The sequence below is a fragment of the Electrophorus electricus genome, chromosome 22 (genome assembly GCF_041902795.1).
Source record: "Electrophorus electricus isolate QZ-2024a chromosome 22, ASM4190279v1, whole genome shotgun sequence".
In the NCBI taxonomy this organism is placed as follows: domain Eukaryota; kingdom Metazoa; phylum Chordata; class Actinopteri; order Gymnotiformes; family Gymnotidae; genus Electrophorus; species Electrophorus electricus.
Window position 1 is genome coordinate 1,298,049 of NC_137518.1, and position 15,166 is coordinate 1,313,214.

Consider the following 15,166-nt stretch of genomic DNA (forward strand, 5'->3'; position numbering starts at 1 on the left):
TCTAATGCTAATCTTATCCTGGACTAATCTGTTCATGTACTGTGGGGGGTTTTTTTCTTTCTTTTGGGTTTCTTACAATGCTGTTAATTGAAACATTGTGGAAACAGTGGTTTTCTGGTTATAATGACATTTCTCCCTTATATGTGCAAACAATCAATACTCAGTTTATCATAAAGGATAAATACAGCTTGGCAAACACCCCCTGCTTTGAGCCACATGTGTCGGCTAGCAGCACCAGTGGGAGGGTTTCAACAGAACCTCAGTAAATAAGTCTGTCTGTGGGACTCTGGAACATAAATATTGCTTCCCTGAGTGAAATCCAATTCAGTGGTACTCTGTTCTATAGACTGAGTTAGGTCAGGATTTTAATACGCCTAACCGCTGTAAAATAAGCACCTCTGGCTTCTGTGGCACCCCATGCCTTAGCAGCCAATACGAAGCATGCGTAGTCTGCAGAGCCTAAGATTTTCTACCTGGAGGTTTACACCATGGTGTGTTTGTAGGTTATAGAAGGTTACAGGAATGCAAACAACTCACAGGCTGCAAACAGAGAGAACAAGAAGAGGGAGAGCGAGATGGCTCACCTGGTTGCCATGGTGACATTCCCTTTCCTCACTTCCAATATCCACCGCCCAAAGAAGATTCCACCTCCTGACCGGGGAGCCTTATAGCAAAGAAACAAAGAGGTGTCCGTTTTTAACCTTGCCCTAGTAGCATGACAGAAAATGAACTTTTGAATGCAAGAATTCTGACCACAGAGAAAATGACATGTTAATGTGAACATACTACATGTCTAGCCTTATGCTAACCTGCGCTGTAATGCAAGCCAGAGATAAACCACATTTATTTCATGGATGTGCTTGTCTATTAACTCGGGGAGACCATAAAAATCTATAGGGTGATGGCTACTACACCTACTGTCTGAGGGTGCTTTGTAAAATTTCCTTCATGGCTAGTTTTCCCTTCTTTTGTTTTTTGCATATAGTTTTGTAAGTTATACACTGTGCCTCGTTACTTTTGTTATGAGGGTTATTGTCTGTCTCTCCCTGTGCGTGTGTGTTTCTGTGTTACTCAAACTAGCCAAAATGCCATTTGGTATTAGGAAGACGGTAAATGCATTGTAAACACTTATAAATATTTTGGTGGCTGTGAAAGTCTTTTCAGTTAGCTACCTACCTAATGTGAAGCTCAGTTTGAAACTGACCAAAAATGTTATTTTACACCTAAACTGGGCCAGCTTGCACCTAAGAGGGCCGCTTTTTTGTTTCCTAACCAGTGCCCCCTCAACCTATCTGGGCAAGGGGGGAGGGTACACGGTTTGATGTAGCAGACAATTGAAGTGACCAATCCCGAAACAAACGGCCGTTCAAACCGTCCAATCGTGAGCTCCCTTTGAAAACGCGCTCTATTACAGCGGCTAGAATGGGCGGTGCTTCGCCCAAGCGCCCGCCCTCCGCCCGTGTGTTAGGTTGCGCGACGGCTGCAGTTTCAGTTTGTTTTATTCACCATTTTGAGTAGCTGAACGTAAAAATTAAAGTAAATCCTTCACCACTACAGAGATATTTCCCTGTATTGTTTAGTTTCGCGGCTGGGAGAGGACGTTGTTTTTGCGACCTCGCCTTGAGCCCCTCGGTTTGTAGTGCAGTTTGGGCTTTAATTTCCTCCTGATTTGCTTTTGCTGTTTTACATTGTTAACCTCTACACAGTGTTCCTGCAAAATGTCAAGACCAGTGAGGTATGTGGGTTTCGTGTGTCCTCCGCAAGCGCTGCATTGCATGCACTCGTGAGCTCGCAGGCGTCGCGCGTGTGCCCGCGTCGGTTAACGTTTGGACGTTTAATTTGACCGTTTTACTGAACAATTCTACATTTTCCAACCCCGGGAGCGTGCATGCGTTTCCTCGCGGCAAGCCTCGCACTGCGAAAAGGGTTTCAGGTGTCCTCTTTGGAGAGGAAGGTCTCGCGCGCGCTTCTATCTCGCGCCGCCCGCACCTCCGACGGCAGGGTCCGCGCGAGTCACCGCCGCGCCAGCGCGCCGTGTTGCACATAAACGCGTGCGACGGTGGATGCGATCAGCCGTTTACTCAGACGTGCAGGAATATGGCCTCCCGTTCATCCCGGCCAGGCTCGCGGGTGTCGGCGAGCGCCCACAGCGAAGGTGCCGAGGGCCCGTGGCCGTGATTCCGCGAGCCCTGTGTCATCGTGTCGCTGAGATGCCCACCCAGCGTCGCAGATTACGGGCTACCTCGCAACGCTTTATTAGCGTAAGCGTTTTAACAAAAGATGCGCACTAATCAACGTTTGCGCTCAAAACGCGTTTGCGGAAAGCCGCCGCTGCGGGTCTTTCTCATTTTGATGGCGCTAAATGAACATTACTGGAATGATGTCAGCCGGGGGCGGAGTAGCGCTCAGAGCCACCACACCTCCTTTGCATTTTTCTCTTTAAGGCATCTATAAATTAAACGCAGTACATCTGCAGGGAGGAATTAAAGGCAGACACAGAACGTCCCGTAGCCTAGCGAGCCGCGGAAGGCCGAGATGTCTTAAAGACGTCGTCTCTCCGTCGCCCGCTGTTACGGAATAAATGTAGCGTGTCTTTAAACGGGGCCGTTTGCACGCCTACGGCCAATGCAAATACAACTTTTGTCTCCGAGTGATTCTTCACGAGCCCCCTCCCCCCTCGTGACTGGAGCCCATTGCTCGCGCCCTCTCCCGCTGTAATTTGCGTCTCGCATCATTTTGTTTATTTTTTAAAAAAATTTTTTAACTTTGCAAAGCGTGAACACAGCGCTGCGGCCGGTGCGTGCGGCCCGAGGAGCTAAAAGCTGGTCGGGATCCGCGAGAGACCGGCAGCCGTGGCTGTCTCGCGCCCCTCAGCGAGGTGTGCGTAGTCGCGCGGCTCCACTACTGTGTCACCTTTCTGTTGCCAGGCGTGGCTCGAGCTGGCTCGCTCTGATCACTCCTGCAGCTCCAATGAGTCGCAGCTAAAGCGATTCCCATTTATTCTGTATTTTGATGGCCGTTCCTACCCCAGGAAAAGAAAAGTGAATACGAGGGAAACGGCAGCTCTCGTAACGGCGCGCGGTTTGGGTCACTGCACGCGGCTGAGCTCGGTCCTGCCGAACACGTCGGTGCATCCAGGGACGAGACCAGGAAACCGGACACTCGTCCGAAAGACAGTAGTCTCATGTCAAATCAGAGGGAGGCTGGTGTGAAATGTCTTCACTTGTAACCTTTCGAATAGTTTGATTTTGACCCATAGTTCCTCTGACTTTCTTGTCTTTTCTCCCTTCCCAACTCGTGCCTGATCGTGCACGTTGAACCGTGCTTGTTTGGCAAGAGTGGTTAAATAGGACAGAGCTTAACTTTTAATGAAGACCTCATTGGGATGGTAATTGAAGAGCTATTTTGACAGTCATTAATTAAGATAATGATATGCAGGTATGCTAAATGGTCTCTTGCAGGCTGACAGGGTGGTACTCTTCAGGCCTCTGGGCTTGTTCACTGGTGCTTTCAAAGCTGTGGTTTTAACATTATTTAATTTTGTTTACTCCACAGGAACAGGAAAGTGGTGAATTATTCACAGTTCAATGAGTCTGATGATGCAGGTAATGTCTTGTGTAAGCCTTCATTTCAGTGAACTGTGTTCTTGGAATCCATTATATTACAAATGAGGGCTGTGTGATGTGGACAGAAATATTGTGATTATATGGAAATATACAGTGATTCTGGGATGCCTCGCAGTACATTAAACCACATTAAAAACATGTCTATTAGAGCATATGATTTACCATTAAACAATGAGACAAACCGGACGTGTCGGACAAAGGTCCTTCATCAGGAAATGTTCTGATTCTTTGGAAACCTTGAATACTTCACACACACACACACACACACACACACACACACACACAGAGTGTGTGTTTGTGTCTGTCGCCACCATTTCACAAAATGTCATAAAACATCACAATATCTCAGTGAGCCCTCTAAAACCCCACTCTCTCCTACTCTTTTTATTGTGTGCTATATGATCATTTGAGAGAGAGAGAGAGATGATATATATATATATATATATATATATATATATATATATATATATATATATATGAGACAAAGACAGACTCAAAATAGTTGTGTTCCCAAGGTTTCCAAAGAAACAGGACATTTCCTCATGAAGGACCTCTGTCTGACACGTCCTCTGGAAACCTCTTACTAAATTACATTGCAGTTCCAGTAACCCCCCCCCCCCCAATATATATATATATATATATATATATATATATATATATATATATATATATATATATATATATATATATATATATATATATAAATTTTAGTACACAAGGTTTCCACATAAGTAGTTTTATTTTAAACATGTGTGAGTGTGTTTTACACTGGATTGGCTTAATCTGTGTCTAAATAGTCCACTCCCATAAGAGATCGTGCATCATGGAGGGAAAGTGCTTGGCTAGCTCTCTGGTGCCGTGGAGATAGCTCTGCGGTGTGGTTTGGAGAGGAGACGTCCAGCAAGGGTTGGATGTGTCGCGCAGCACTTCTTATCTGTGTTTCCCGTGTGCCTCTTCCAGAGGAGTACGACAGGGAGAGCGACAAGCCCAAGAAGATGCGTGCTGCTCCGCGCGAAATCAAGCACAAGAAGTCCAAGAACTCGCAGGACGAAAGGTAGCCGTAATACCTTGCTGCTCGAGTGTGAATTTGTAGTCGCTCTGACGTTGTTGTTGCTGTTGAACACGTACTTGAGCAGGCAGCTTTGCCAGGGTTTGTTTGGTTTTTTTAGTGCATTATCACCAGGCCTAAGAATCCAGTTTCTGCGTCCAACCGCTATAGAAGGATGGTAATTCTGTACAGGATACAGTTTAAATGTTTTTTGCTTTCTCGGTCATCGCTTGTTGTTCAGACTTGTCTGCTTTTTCAGTGACGACTCGGATGAGAAACTCTCCAACTCCAAACACGATTCAGCAGGTAAGTGGTGCAGTCTGGTCTTGATCTTAAAAGAAGGCCTGTGTCCCCAAACACCTGACTCTTACTCCTACCAATCAGATGATTTTGGCAGCGAGGAAGACAATGAATTTGGAGAGGAGGAGGAGGAGGAAGAGGAGGAGGATGAAGAAGACGGGGGAAGCGACTATGAAGCAAAAAGGGGGAAAAAGGGGAAAAAGGTTAAAGTTGAGAAGCCCAGCAAACGCTCGCTGAAGAGAAAGAGAGACACAGGTAGGAGGCCAACAGGGTTCTGTTCGTCATCTTTGGATTTCCTCAAGATTAATGAAGATATAGATCGCTGTAACCTTTTTAGTTCAGCTCTGTCAGCAAACACAAGAGGCACTGAGGCCTCTTGACCGCGTGCGTGCGTGTGTGCGTGCAGATGACAGTGATGAAGACAGAGACGTGAGCAGGAAGCGGAGGCAGGTGAGGCAGGCTGCCTCTAAAGCCGTCTCCAAACAGAGAGAGATTCTTCTGGGAGACCGGGGCAGTGAGGATGAGGATAAAGATGAAGATGACCAGGCCTACATGGACCGTAAGTCTGTTCTCTTGATGATGGAGCATTTTCTCTGCCTCAGCCTCGAAGGTCTTTACCTCCTTTAATCGGGTGTTAGTTTTCCGTCACGCACAGGGTGCTGTGGCCCGAGCAGAACACTCACATCTGTTCCTTCTGTTTTAAATATGCAAACAGAATTTTAGTTTAGGAGCATGTGTGCGACGAGAGATTTTGTCTTGAGTAGTCTACCATTTACCATTATGAATCATGAATACAATCATGTTTAGATGGAACTGGGAAAACCAGTTGCTGCTATCTTGACGGACATAAAAAACAAAATTAACCCTCTTGGCACATTGTGGACTCCGCATGTCACGTATAATTCGTTATCTTTTGAGTACCGATGCATTGGATATGGAATGCTGTATGTAGTTAGATTGTATTATTTTGGTAACTAAAAACATAACAGTTATAGTTTAAAGAAAGTTGAATAATATTCTTTAGCTTGCTTTTATGCTCAAACATTAGCTGACTAATATTAGCTTAACTTGTACGTTGGCAACTAACCCAAACTGAAACTCTCAAGGGTGTGTACCGTTCGCTCGCGCTCGCACACACACACACCTCGATAGGACTGGTCAGTGTCTAATCAAAATATTCCACTCCAATTGTTGTGCTCTAGGTGAATGTTGGTTAATTACTGTATTGGTGTAACTGGGTTCAGTTTTCAGTATAGTCTGAATAAATCATCCTGCCTTTGCATTGTGCATTGACACGTCAGGTTGGTGCTCCTGTAAATTTGACGTCAGGAGCATCGGAGCTTCTTGGCAGGAAGCTCACAACGTTGATGCCATGGGATCACTTCACATTAGATGGGCTTCAGGGTTTCGGTATATCTGGAGACACAGGGCCACTGTAGCTCAGTGTCAGTAGAATTCACAGCTCCGCCTGGTCTTAGAGATTAGGTAGCCAAATCACCGCTTTGTAAACAAATTTTATAGCATGCTAGCGATTCTGAATGTTGAGCAGTCGTGAATAAAACATGCTACATAAACAGACGCTGAGTAAGTGACTGTACCTGTTTCAACGTTCGGGGTTGAGCAAAGCCCTGGATGGACTGCAGATAGGTGTACTTTTCATTTTTATGTTTAAAGTTGATGTTTACTGAGATGGGGACATGCTAGTATGAAAACCTTGGATGTAAGATATTAAATGTTGTAGTTCAGGTATTATGTTCAGTTATATTCAGCTGTGTGTTACTATAAGAGCGAAGACCCCTGCAGGCGGTCATAACGTATGTGCTCATGATATAAAATAATATCATAATATAATGTTATGATAAAATAGTACTTAATGGCAAATAATATATCAGTGCCAGTTTAAAATTAGGATTTTGGCCAGTAATTACAACCGATAATTTTCACCCATCCACCACAATATGCTTTCCGTTTAATTTGGGCCTTGTTTGTATATTTATACAGTTATAAGAAAAATGTTAATCAGAGATGATTAGTTTTCTTTAGTAAAGTGCGCCCTGTGATTAGGATCATTTTCACATCAGATGTTTGGGTTTTTGAAATGCTGTTTACTTATTAATACACTGTACTGGTGAACATGGAGTTTTGGAGTTGGGTTTGGTGCATTTTGAGGGATTTCCATCCGTAGGCTTCTCATACCCGCAGCAGTTTACAGCAGAAAATGGCACTTAACATTTGAGAAAAGTTAGAAAATAAAATGTAATGAAACTATTTTTGTTCTCCTTTGTGTTGTTACGAGAGAGAGAGAGAGAGAGAGAGAGAGAGAGAGAGAGAGAATATGAGAATATGAACAGCACTTTTCTTGCAGAGCTGATGAAGGACCTCTGTCCCAAACATTGATTCTCTGGAAACCCTGTGTATTTCACTACATCTCTTACTACAGTACACTGCAGTTACTCACCTAGAATCTTTAATTTTTTTATATATATATATATATATATATATATATATATATATATATACACACACACACACACACACACACACAGGAAATGACAGATCCTTAGTTCTAATGGTGTTTAACATTCTCTCGGTTTCTCAAATGCAACGCTGATTACATCTCTTGCATACGACTCTTAGCACGACTCCCGCAGTGATGCATGAGCAGCAATTTAGCGTGTCCTGCTAGTTATTTTAGCGGTTAAGACATTTGCGTGTCGCACATCTAGTGTAGTTGCAGGCTACAGTTCCACAGTTATCTGAATGGTGCTCTAACTCACTCTTCATGAGCACGTCTTTTGATGTTTTTGTCTAGTTTGCAGGAGGTTGGCGGAGGGTCCTTAAAAAGAGCATGCTTTCGCTGTCGTCCTGGAGGTTTCTGAGGTGTTTGTGTGATATCATCCTACATGTACAACAGTGGCTGATAAGTCAATACTAAAGGAATTCTTGTTGTCTTGCTGTTTATAGGTCAGCGCGTTCATCCTGTGATCAGGTAAAACTCCAGTAAAGCCATCATCTACGACGTCCTCAGGAAACCCACAGTTAGGAAAATATCCAGACATTTACATACTTCTTTGGACAAAGTATACATTCTCACTGCAGATGTGTAAACATGTTAGTAACTGAGTAAGAGATGAAATTTTTACAGGCCTTTGAATATGAAGAGTTTGAATGAGTGTCTGTAGGTTTATAGTAGATGGTGGTACTGAAACAAGAATTTCCAGGCTTAACCTTTTTGGATGTTTCAGGTATCCCCATGCCACGATGTGCTAAATCCATTGATGTATGGAAAAATAAATGGTCTTCAAATGTGCATGTAACAGTACCAAAAATGCCACGGGTGTATCTCAGAAACACTAAGGGTACAGGCCCAGTATTTTCAAAAAGATTTGATAAGAAGAAGGTCCCATTTTAGCCCCCATACTAGCTCATCATCTTTGTGAGTAGCACGAGTTCACACAGTTCACAAGAGAACATCTGTGGGAGGGTTCTTCTCAGGTCTTGCATCAGGAACATGTTTTAAGGCTCTCAAACCATCTTGATTAGGGAGATTGTGTGTGTGTGTGTGTGTATACACACACACACAGTTCCAATGTGTGGTCATATGAAATCAGGGCCTTCTCATAAACAGTACTGAAGTTAAAATTGACATAGGTTGATCAACATGGAGGAACCTTGATAAGTTGGTGTCGCGTGTGTTTCCCCAGTGCGACTCTCATGAGGGAGCACTCAGGAGTTGTTTTTGGCTCGCACTCTTACCCCAGAGCACATGGATGAGCATGATGGATTTTGTTCGGTGTGAAAGTGAAGCGATGAATTGTGATGTATGGTACAGTTTAACGTTTAGTGATGAGACTCAATCAATCTGTGTTTGAGCAGCATATAGCTGAGTGCTTCCTAAGTGATCCGTTATTGATATGATGTCCGTGTTGTGTAGAAAGTCAATTGTCTATTGTTTCAGGAAATGATTGATTCCTGTTCACAACAGAATTGTGTGTAAACCCTGAAAAAAGCCTGCTCGAGGTGAATAAGTAACGGTGGAATTTGTGTGTTTATCTGATGAGTGACTCGGGACTGCTGTGCTACTGACCGCACCAGGGAATGTTTCCCAGTGTTTTAGTGGAGTGTTCTTGTGCTGCGCAGTTTAGTGTTTGCCCAGCTCCCAACACATCTCGCGCAACTCCATTAGTTAGTTATCAATCCACTCAGACATGTAAAGACCATCTTCTGCTTGGCCATTTGAGTAACACACTGATCCCGGACATGGAGAGGGAGCGAGAGAGTGAGAGAGCAAGCTCAGTGAGTCATCGGTGTGAACAGGGCCTGGAAGTAGCTGCTGTATAAATGAGTCTCTTCCCTCTGGTGACTCTTCCGTTCTGTATGCAGCTTCCCATATTATTCTAGCTTCATGAAACTTTTAAACTCTCTCTCTTAGTGGTGGGGTCTCTCGCTCTCTCTCCGATGATTCCTTGTGCACACATTCTTTTAGGGGCGAGGTCCTTTTCTTTCACTACCCTTCCTGCAGAAGAATGCGAGATCTCGGTTCATACATGTGTTCCAAGTTGGGTGTGTTTTGCTCGTTTCAGTAATAATACATAACAATGACCAATCAGAAGAGGTGGGGTTTTTGTCCTTGACATTATTTTCCAGTATTGGAATCAGGTGAATTGGTAAAAGGATTTGCAACCTGTTGAGGGTCACTGAGCAAATTTTCGTAGTAGCACCAAACCGTTGAATTTCCTCGAACAAAGTCTGTTTAAAATAGCAGTGATCATGATGACCATCTTCCCTTACCATAAATAGATATGCACCTTCTGATGTTCGGACGGTCATCCTGTATTTTAGGTGATTGTCATGGAAACTGTTTCTGGAGGTGAAAACAAGCACAGGTGCGAGGCCCATACACCCAGACAGACAGTCTAACCAGGTCATAAGTCGTCCTACACTCTGAATATGACATGATATACGCTTGACGCAGGAGACAAATGGAGAGTAAACACTTTTGTGGAGTTAAATTACGACCCTCGAAGAGTTATGCTTTTTCCAATATGATTATAGTGGAAGAATTACTGATTCCTTTTTGGCAGTGCAGCTTATGTTTATTGCTCAGCTGTTCTTGGACCAGTGGATGACTGATCCTGCTTGGTGGTGCTGGTCTCACACATTTCCATTAGTGTTGCTTGCACACACCTACAGGCCATCGCTTGTGTGTTCCTGTAAAGGGGGAATGGCCGTGCAGCGTCTGTTGGCGGGGGGCGTGTGACCTTCACTCCAGCCCCCAGCCATGACCTACGCTCTCTCCTTGCAGAGGAGTCCGGCAGCGACGAAGACTTCATGGTGGACGACGATGACGACAGCGACTACGGCCGCTCCAAAAAGAAGGGCAGGAAGGTGGTACCGAGAGGACGCCGAGCAGAGAGGAAGGAGAAGAAATCCCCCAAACCCCGGCTAAAGGCCACAGGTAGGCGGAGCATTTCACCCTGTAGCCATGGAACTAGACTGAAGAGGAGGGGCGTGGGGGACATTCTGCACCAATCGGAGTACACTTCTGATTTCATTCGTAGTTTGGTTCTGTACTGGATTTGACTGTAAGTCTCGCTGTATGTTGGCATATGAGAGCATAGCTTGGATGAAAAAGGGAATCAAATGCTAAATTTAAGAAGAAACAATTCTTAAGTGGTCAAAATTCCCTAAACATTCTTATGGGACTGTTTTTTGGGAGGTATTAAAAGGAGCAGTGTTATTTATAGTGAGAAGGGAGCACCTGGTGCCGTGACACTGTAATGGTTGCAACATGCCCATGTCTCACAGTTACCCCCAGCCCCATGAAGGGCAGGGGCAAGGGTCGCCCCAGTGCAGCCAAGACCCTGGAGAAATGCTCCCCCAAAGAGGAGGAGGAGCCAGAGAGCCCCCTGGAGGACGAAGAGGAAGACGAAGTTGAGAAGAAGGACTCGCCGGCGACACCCGCCAAGAAGAAGAAGGCCGCCCCTGACGATGAGGAGGAGGATGAAGAGGAGGATGGCTCAGAAGAAGATGCCCCGTCTGGGGAAGACTAGCCAGGTTCTGATCAGCAGCCCCATATCTCTCTCTCTCTCTCTCTCTTTCGCTCTCTCTCTCTCTCTCTCTCTCTCTCTCTCTGTATGTGTGTGTTTTCTCTTCTTCTTTGAAGGGTTTTAAGTTCAGTGTCTGTGGTGACCTGGCGCAGTGGTTTGAAGTTTTTGTTTTGTTTTGTTTTTTGTTTTCCTATAGTTTTTCTGCTACATTGTCCAAGGATGAATTAGACCATGTTGTGTGTATGTGAGAGAGAATGTTAATGGATGGGTTTTATTTATCAGTGTAAAACTACAAGGAGGCACCACGTTTCAGCTCGTCCACTGATAGCGGGGCGCTTCTCCACAGTTCTTTGCTTGCAAGCGTACTTTAAAAAAAAAAAAAAAAAGACTAGTTATCTGTAGATTTGTTTTTTCCTAATGTCCCTATATTAACAGCCACTATGTTTTTCAAGCTTCTCTTGGGGTCTGCCCCACATTCGATAGAATATTTCCCAGTTCCCAACCTGGACTGCCTCGCCCTGTACATGCTAACAGCTTCCTTGCTCCTAGCGTACACAATTACATTCATATGCTAGTTAAGACGAGTTAAAAAACAGCCGTGGTGCAACATGGACAACGTTGAGACACGATAGTTCCTCCAGAGCCAGTACTGGGAAACGTCTGTGAGGATATAGCTGGTGCCATGAGCCATTCATCTCCAGCGGTGTTCTGTTAAGGGTGTACAGGTGGCTGAAGGCGGGGCCATGTCACGCTCCTCCCCTTGGCTGGGGTGGTGAGCTCACATTAGCCCCGCCCCTTCGCGCATGTCCTGCTCTCAACTGCATTTATCCTCAACTTTCAGAAGACACTCACGAAGGGGTTTTTGTTTTTGTTTTTTACGAGGGAGCCTAAACCGTGGTGTTGCAGTGTGGCTGTTTTGAATGAGAGCGTTCTGTGGGCCGCGCTACACTTTTGTGTGCTTATTTTGTTTTTACCCTGTTTGCTTTTTAAAAATCTTTCTATTGACCATAAATCATCTCATGCTGATATTGACAGTACGAAGACATGTCTGCTGATTAACGTTGTGGCGTTTAAATGTAGATAGTGCGTGTGTGTGTGGGCTACGATGGAGCCTTCCTAAATGAAGGTCCCGTATGCTGTTTGCCTTGTAAAGCCTGGCTGTACATATGCCCATGGTGAGCGGAACCCTTGCGAATTTTTAGAGGTTGTAAATTGTTAAAGTTGGGAAGAGAACTTCTAAACCAGCATATTGGATTCAAACAGGAAAACCTTAACTGACATCTGACATGCTTGGGGCGAGGAGTCGGAGTTCTGAATAAACACCTGTTGAGTAACATTTTAATTTGAGAATATTCTCGACTTGTAACGGTTTGCACTGAGTTATCGATGTAAATGTCACATTGTCACAGGTTGTGTTGCGAGGAGCTTGATTTGTGCGTGCGCGCGTGCGGGGCTTTCCTGTGCTTGCCTTCTGGGGTTCTCCACCCTGCCGGCTGTAGCTTTAGCACGTACTGTAATACACACCATACGTGGATTTCCTGATTGCACCGATGTTTGGTGCACAGCCCCTCATCGTACACTTGGACTAGCATCCTCATGTGGGTTGGGTTTTTGTTTGGGTTTTTGTTTTTTGTTTTTTTGGGGTTTTTTTTGGTTTTTGTTTTTATGGGGGTTTTTTCGGTTATTTTGGGGGTTGTTGTTTGTTTGTTTGTTTGTTTGGGGTGCCAGGTTTCATCTCTTCCCCCCCCCCTCCCCCCAAATGTGTGTTGTTTCTTTTTGATTTTAAATCCATAAGTCCAAAAAATTGTTTTGATTCATTTTGTCATTCTCCTACTCCAGAATTTTTTGTAATGTTTGTTTTTTAAGAAAAGAAATAAAATTGTATCTTGGTTTTAAAAAAATGTATCTATGTCTTTTACTAGTAAAGGCCATGTAATAAGGTGACTGAGTGCCTCTTACCCAATCTGAATTCTTACCATTCAGAGTGGTCACATGACCTCAGTGCTAAGCCCTACCCTGACATGGCTGTAAATATTCCTATTTTAACAGCAGCCACTTTTTTGGATTGGTGTTGCAACATTTTATTAACCACCTCTGATTTTGGCAAGCGTATGTCTGTTTAAAATTACATATTTAGAAGCCATAAAGGTTGGAAAAAGAATATATAGTGGCCAAAGCAAACCCCATAAGCAAATTCTATTGGCGATACAATTATTTTAACTAAGCTCATCATTTTAACTAAGCTCATCATACTCTAGTAGGATTTTTTTTTTCTTGTGGGAAATGTTTAAGTGTCCTGAAGGGGACTAAGTGGAGCTGATGTGTAATATAACTTCTCTGTGGAGGTTCATGGCACCAGCTGGTTTGTGCTTATCGCAGCCATGATGGTCCTTTACACCTCGGATGCATTTTCTTCTGTCTGCGCCAAATCTGAGCTGAGGAGAGTTCTGCTTTTGCGCCGGTCCGTTGTACTCTCAGTTCACCTGGCTCGAACCGAGCCAGTCCACAAAGCTAAAGGCTTTGAGAGATAACTTGAGCAAGGTTCTTTGGTTATAGTGTGGGATTTTGGTTTGGTTTTTTTTTTTGGTTTGGTTTTTTTTGGGGGGGGTTTTTGGTGGGGGGGTTTGGGGGGGTTTTTTTTTTGGTTTGGTTTTTTTTTTTAAGCAAGGCGGCAAAATGAGCTCAGTGGGCTAAATTTCCGAACGCATCGTCGCAGAATAGCAGAGGGTCTGTGCGCTTCACAAAGCCATCTTCCCTCGTCAGCAAAGCTTGACTGGGACTGTACATTAAAAAAAAAAAAAAAAAAAACTTTCTTACCTACTCTTTTTTTTCCTAAATGCAGTTTTAAGTGGACGCATGCACTTCGAGTGGACAGCGCCTGGAGGACTCTTATTGTATAATATTGATGGCTTTTTTTCCCTCTTTATTTACAATGTCCAAACATGGAGTTCGGTTTGCTAATGTCAGTTTTGGGCGAAGTCTGTGTCTGTGGATAAGTAAAACAAATGCCTCGCTTGTCACACTTTAATTTTTGAACATTCAAGTTCACCTTCAGTTGAATTCGTTGCCAATGGGATGGCCTGTTGTGGAAAATGTATATACAGACAAGATCTGTTCCTATTGGTCAAAGTTAAGAGCCTTTGTCAAGAAGAGCTGTGCATGCTGCGAAATAAAATGTGACAACGGCAACGATGTGATCTGTACATCAGTGGCAAAGATGAAGATAATGATTTCTGGTCTGTAATAAAAGCAACATAATTTTTATACTGTTTTAACTAGTTGTTTGTGATTCTCAATTTTGTTCTTCGAGAAATTGAGTTGATTTGCCCTTTAAATGGATAAATACACTAAAATATGGCGGTCCAAGCTCATTCGTAAAAAAGCCCCTGTCCTGTTTGTGCCAAAGTATTTAATGGTTTAATTAACTGACGGGTGTGTTGGTAAAGACTGACATGTATCATTCTCCAGATACAGGGCTGCACACTTGCCCTAAGCATTAGCCAGCACCAGATCAACTCACAGAGCCACCACATGGTGATGCTCTTTCATTCACCTGTCTTCACTTTTACCTCCGAGGCTTCTTCTAATGTCAGACACTTATATTTAGTCCAGCAGTTTTTCCATTTGACACCTGCACATGTATTTCACATACTGATGCTATACAGCTTCTCCTTGATGAAATGGGTGCAGGCATCTCAAATCATTGTGATTCTTTTCAACATATTCGCCACCTCCTGCATTCGATTACCTTTTGTTTACAGTATTAAACGTGCTCATAAATTAGGATCCCTCTCGTGTGTGCACACTGTGCCTTTAGGAGGCGGGTGTACTCTTTAATCAGTCTTGCTGATTCAGAACAGGCTCATCTTCCCAAAGCATCGTTCTAGAAACCTCTCTGTCAGTGAAATACGAGAGGTCTCCACTATATATTCCGTGCCTCTCATGTCTAGCGTGTTTGTACGATGCTGAAGTTGTCACAATTTTTCTTCCTTGGGAGTATCTGGGGTCAGTGACTGCAGGCACTATATTTTGGCAACTGGACTTTCACAACGTTAATATCATGAACTTTCCGGAGTAACAGCTTGTTTTGCAGTGTCATTCCACCCGGGCCTCCTTTTGAGAGCTTGGGACGGGCGTTTTAA

The 15,166-nt window shown here is 44.0% G+C and overlaps 1 protein-coding gene across 2 annotated transcripts; it reads left to right on the plus strand.

Moving 5' to 3' along the window:
* The first annotated feature begins 1,464 nt into the window (after window positions 1-1,464).
* Window positions 1,465-12,925, plus strand: nucks1a (nuclear casein kinase and cyclin-dependent kinase substrate 1a). 2 transcript variants are annotated; one of them, XM_027025107.3, is made up of 8 exons: window positions 1,465-1,735; window positions 3,556-3,605; window positions 4,587-4,680; window positions 4,934-4,980; window positions 5,059-5,229; window positions 5,381-5,533; window positions 10,280-10,432; window positions 10,783-12,925. In XM_027025107.3, the coding sequence occupies exons 1-8, from the start codon at window positions 1,719-1,721 to the stop codon at window positions 11,025-11,027; spliced, it is 930 nt and encodes a 309-aa protein (XP_026880908.1). In that variant the 5' UTR covers window positions 1,465-1,718; the 3' UTR covers window positions 11,028-12,925. The 2 variants fall into 2 exon arrangements, with proteins under 2 accessions (XP_026880908.1, XP_081561766.1); XM_081705640.1 differs by lacking the exon at window positions 1,465-1,735 and adding an exon at window positions 1,828-3,438.
* The last annotated feature ends 2,241 nt before the right edge of the window (window positions 12,926-15,166 follow it).